The sequence below is a fragment of the Apostichopus japonicus genome, chromosome 9 (assembly GCF_037975245.1).
Source record: "Apostichopus japonicus isolate 1M-3 chromosome 9, ASM3797524v1, whole genome shotgun sequence".
In the NCBI taxonomy this organism is placed as follows: Eukaryota; Metazoa; Echinodermata; class Holothuroidea; order Aspidochirotida; family Stichopodidae; genus Apostichopus; species Apostichopus japonicus.
Genome location: NC_092569.1, coordinates 9,114,734 through 9,120,000, shown reverse-complemented (window position 1 = coordinate 9,120,000; position 5,267 = coordinate 9,114,734). Strand labels below are relative to the sequence as shown.

The window sequence follows — 5,267 nt, the reverse complement described above, 5'->3', positions numbered from 1 at the left end:
ATTTGTCACATTTTGTTGGTGTAATTTGGCGATGACACCTTATTCTTCGTTTATCTGCAAATTAGCCAGGCCCTGAAAGGGTCATTTCCTGCGATCTAGGGAGTATCTTTACTCAAAAATTTTCTGTACGCTACGCGCCAACCAGTGGTGGCGCTCCGCTTAGATAGTGTCGAAAGCGCCCCTTCAGACCATTCTCGCCACTCCTGACCAATACCCCCAGCTCCGCCACTGCCGTCGCGCCTCCTACGCCTATGTTTGTAGTGTTCGGTTTCGGAAATATCTTCTATTTTTTCATTTCTTTCAATCAAGTTTTATAATAGCCGTTATAACAGGTTTTAATATTTGTACACCAATAAATTAACTATGTCTGAATTTTCGAAAATTTCTGACCAACATTCTACATCACACTCCCCTCTACTCGTGCAATTTTGACCGGTCTGTTAGGGGTTGAAGGAAGTTTTTTCTATATTGGTTGTCCATATATGAAATTTTGTACAAGATTATGGGTATGTTTTGAAGTGAGTTTATTCACGAGAAATGTGAATTTTCAAATTCTGAACAAATATGGGGCTTAAAACCTTGAAAAGTGGGGCTGACGGGTATAGTGGGCCGCGACGTAGAATCACCTACAAAAGCAAAGACCCACAGGAGGAGCGATCAGGTCGAACATGATGTTGCCGGGTTGACAATCTTCAAAAAGGTTATGGATGGAAAAAAAAAACTATTAGGAAATACTTGGTTCTCAGGCAAAAAGTGTACATCTGGTTGGTCATTTCACGCCCGAGAAGTGCCGTTTCCGGTGATCTGGGGGGTTTCAAAACAAGAAATTTTCTTGTACGTTGCGCGCCAACCGATGGTGGCGCTCCGCTTAGATAGTAATTCGCGCCCCCCGGGTTTGAAAATCCTGGATACGCGCCTGTATATATATATATATATATATATATATATATATATATATATATATATATATATATATATATATATATATATATTTATATATATATATATATATATATATATATATATATAGTATCTTATACTCACCTGTGAGCGAAGCAAATGGCGGCACAGACCGAAAGAATCCCACAAATAAATGTGATACACATTCTAAGAATGTTTGTTCCGATACTGTTAGGTTCTGCAGAAATCGAAAACACCACACACTATTACTTAGGCTTCTAATGTTAGTTACTAATGTTTTTTTTAAACATTTTTACACATTATCGACAAGAAAAGAACGCTTACATGTTTACACAGTATCGACAACAAAAGAACGCTTGTCATAATGGCTACGACTGGAAAAGACGATGGAAAAGAATGTTACACTAATGACTATGTCACGAACACTGCAGGCTGCAATATTTTATGTCGGCTGGACATTATAATTGTTTGTTCGTTAAGATTAGTAGTATCATCATAAAACATTGACCTTGGAAACAAAATATACCGCACCTTCACATTGGGTGACATCATCTGGCAGCTCATCATTATTTGGTATCAAATGCTCTTCTGAAAGATTATCGACAGAAAGCAACAATTTAGTCTTAAAGATTAGGTAAAGTAATTCTGAAATTTTGTAGTATGATTTAGTTATTCACAGTAATAATAACCGTCACGCAATACTTCTTAACGATGACCTGCATGCAGATGTATGAACATAAGGAAAAGATCCATCATGTTTCTGTGCTTCTTTAAATCTGGTTTTATTTACCCTGCTCCTCTACTGTTTCATCTGTTACTACTGTCTCTGTTTTGTAGTCCCAAATAGCAATGTACCCAGAGCCTCCGCATTTTTCTGCTCCTTCACATGGTATTCCGTTACCATAGCAATCAACATCTTCCCTCGATGTGTTTACTATATGAGAAATGCAGTAACATATACTGCCTTGTGTCAGACCATAAAACCGATAGGCACGACATTTATCCAAACAAATCTTTGGAATTAAGTTAAGAATTTTTCCGCCAAAGTAAGTTGTATCATCTGGAAAATAGTTGAAACATCCGACGTAAGTTGAAGCTGGAAAATAAAATTTGACGGTAAGCTCGAAAACAGTTGCAAGTAAGTACGCTGGTGTTTTCAGTATATGTATTACCAAACACCTTAATTAGTTCAGCATTGCCTCAAATAGGCATATGAAACCAAAACATCAAATATTTTCATTGTGCAATTGAACGTGCATCAGTGGCTCTATGTATAGATAATTTGGAGAGTTTAAACAATCTTCCAGAATGTCCTTTAAACCCCTTTAGTTTTTACCTGCTTAGCACGCACGACCTGTTACATACAACTTACCATTATATATGGTTATCACTTGATTTCCTCCGCACATCGGTTCTCCCTTACATGCGGTGTTACATTCTCCCCGTACGACTGATCGCTGTGCAAGCTGTTCTGTCTGGTTGCCACAGTAGCATCGGTCTCCATATTGCAGACCGTAAATGCCATGTCCATCTTTACCACAGATGTCAGAACACATAGTAACTGTCATGTTATTCTTGTGCGCCTTCTCGATCATCTTAGAAAGTACTACATTATCTGTAGGAAAACAACCGATGTAGTGACCTAATGCTGAAAGAGTAGAATAGAACAAATTATGTTTAAAGCGAGACTGAAAAGTAATTTAACGACAAACATCATTTCAATAAACGGTTACAAAATATTAACACATATAATTTCAACCTTTTTTGGCATAAAACACGGAACCAAACGAGCCATGCATCGCTCCGAGTAAGTGATAACCACGTAAGTATATATATGAGTCATAACTCTGCATCCCTTGAATACATAGAACCAGCGGAATTGTTCCCGGGACAAATCATCAGAACTGATTTCTAATGATTATGGAGGCATGCATAAGTTACATAAGGATAGTGCTTTTGACTCGAGTCAATGAATGACTTGTCTCCTTTTAGAATTGGACAATTGGAGCTACCTAATCCACGAGTTATACTGGCTCTACCATTCCCTCTTTTTGCAATAGTGCCAACTAAAGTGTTGCCAAATAGTGCTGCACAACGGGGTCTACATATTTTAGGATTTCACGTTTCGGCAGCTGGTGACCACAAATGATCTTTGACTGACATAACAAGCTTAACAGTTCATCTTAAATATACCATCTATAATACTGATACAAGCTTACCTTTTTAAGATATAGCCTTTACAAGGTTTTAACAATTTGATTTCCTGGTGACATCCAATAACCTTTCGCTTCCAAAAAATAATAGGCTTTTCTCCCTTAATATAATACATCAACATGTAAGAATGATATCGGTCAAAAATTACCTTCTTGAGATATTTCGTTTTCAAGCCAGGCGTCACAAACACACATAGACGCCATAATCATTGCATAGATAATGATTACTGACTTCACCAAGTTAATACGGGAAAAGTAAATGCATCATTAATATTTTAATATTACAAGATTCCTTTCTTCTTGAGCAGAACATGTGTTGATGGTTCATTGACTGGTTTCTGACATGCGTGTAATTTATATTAATTTACTTTTAGCATTAATGTCAATTTTTTTTTTAAATATGCAAAGTGTTAAGCTGTGGTATAACATGCAGTATAAATTTGTGATGCAATTAAACTTTATTCAATACTGGTTTCATTGTAACAAAGGGTGGTGTAGAAGTTAGGGCTGAATTACATTAAAGCAGCCGTAGTCAGTGAAGGTTTATTCAGGAATATTGTATTATGCATGTTCATGATTTCATAGTTTAATATGGCATTGTGTCCAAAAGAGATGTAACCATGTATACGTCTATGGAATGTATCGTCTTCTATCAAGAATAATACCAGTATAGGCTTAGAGTAAATAACTCTATAGCATGCATGTACATAATACAACATAAAACAGTCAAAAACTATTCGACAACCTTTCAAAATTTGCAAAATATAGCACCCTAGATATTACCAAAATTTTTCAAAGGGGAGCTGTGGCAATACTTTCCCTTCAGAAATCTCGCCAGGACGACATTATCGTATTAGATCTAAGGCTCTCATACTGCAATGGTGGTTGCATCATACATGTATTAAGAAAGGGGAGGATACGTGCCTGCTTAGCAATAAAGTTCAGCTGCCAAACACAATTGAAAGATTATTACTGTTTTTAGATTCACTCTCACCGAAGCAGTGCAGCAGGAGTTGATTGACGTATATACGCCATGCAAACCAACGACACCACACCACAAATCAACTGTTGGACCTTAGCGGCTTATGTGTTCTTTGGAGTATATCCATGAGTACGCCGTTACATGTTGCTGTCATATTTCATTTGCAATAAAATCCAATGACTAGCTACTTGTTTTGGCTATTTGATAAGAAGCATTTGGTATGTGACGTGACTTGATGATGATTGACTTGACTAAACATGGCTACATCACTTCCTCAAAGGGCTCGGTCTCTCGTTAATGATATAAAGCTAAATGACAATAAGACGGTAATTTATATTTCAGATCTTGCAGATCTATCACTTTGATCTCATCGGCTCAGATTGGGAACACCCAAATTGTAATATTCACAAGTGCTAGGAATCTTGAATTTTGATAATAATATATGCATGACTCAACATATTAATAAAGCCTGCAGATCAACTTCTTCCCATATCAGCTTTTCATAAATTGATATAAATCAATACAGAAGCTACTGTTCATGTCCTGTAATACATGTTACCGTCTTACGAAGACGTATTATAAATTACTGATGCACGGTTGTGGGACATGAACAGTATAGTTGCTACATCAGCTGTGAGTTTCGGGTGGACAGTAATCCAAAGAATTTTCGAGATGTATACAGTCTTTGCAGTACAGCAAGATTATGGTAAACATTCACCGTATCCAATGTTTGAAACAACCTCCAAATAAACTATTCTGGATTTAACATTCGAAATTCGCAGCGCAATGATAAGTAATTGCTGCCTAACTATGTACGAATCGGTCGTTAAATAGGCAAACATAGATACAGTATGTGAATTTTTTTAAACTGAACCAACGATATATGATATAACGTCATCATTTTCATGGCCAGTAACTATCTAATATCAAGTAAATCGAACTGTCCGGCAGTGAAAGAGATAACAGATTTAGCCTACTCACCAAAGGAGTCGAAGTAAGATGCCAACAGAAATATAGCTGTAGGAATAATTTGACACAGCAGCATGTTGTAGGATATATTTTATTTTCTATGTAGATGTTAATGTCTCAGTTTAATTGCATATTGACAATTACACTAGTTACTAGATTGATCCAATGCTGTACTTGCATGT

General features: G+C 36.6%; 1 protein-coding gene across 1 annotated transcript in view; it reads right to left on the bottom strand.

The window, feature by feature from the left end:
• LOC139973865 (uncharacterized) overlaps nt 1–5,267 on the bottom strand; it is an 8,406-nt gene extending 3,139 nt beyond the window's left edge. The window contains exons 1-5 of the mRNA XM_071980747.1: nt 5,098–5,267; nt 2,294–2,569; nt 1,712–2,017; nt 1,453–1,509; nt 1,045–1,138 (exon numbers count right to left, since the gene is read on the bottom strand). Coding sequence (XP_071836848.1) covers nt 1,045–1,138; nt 1,453–1,509; nt 1,712–2,017; nt 2,294–2,569; nt 5,098–5,161 — 797 coding nt within the window. The 5' untranslated portion in view covers nt 5,162–5,267. The remainder of the gene's footprint in view (nt 1–1,044; nt 1,139–1,452; nt 1,510–1,711; nt 2,018–2,293; nt 2,570–5,097) is intronic.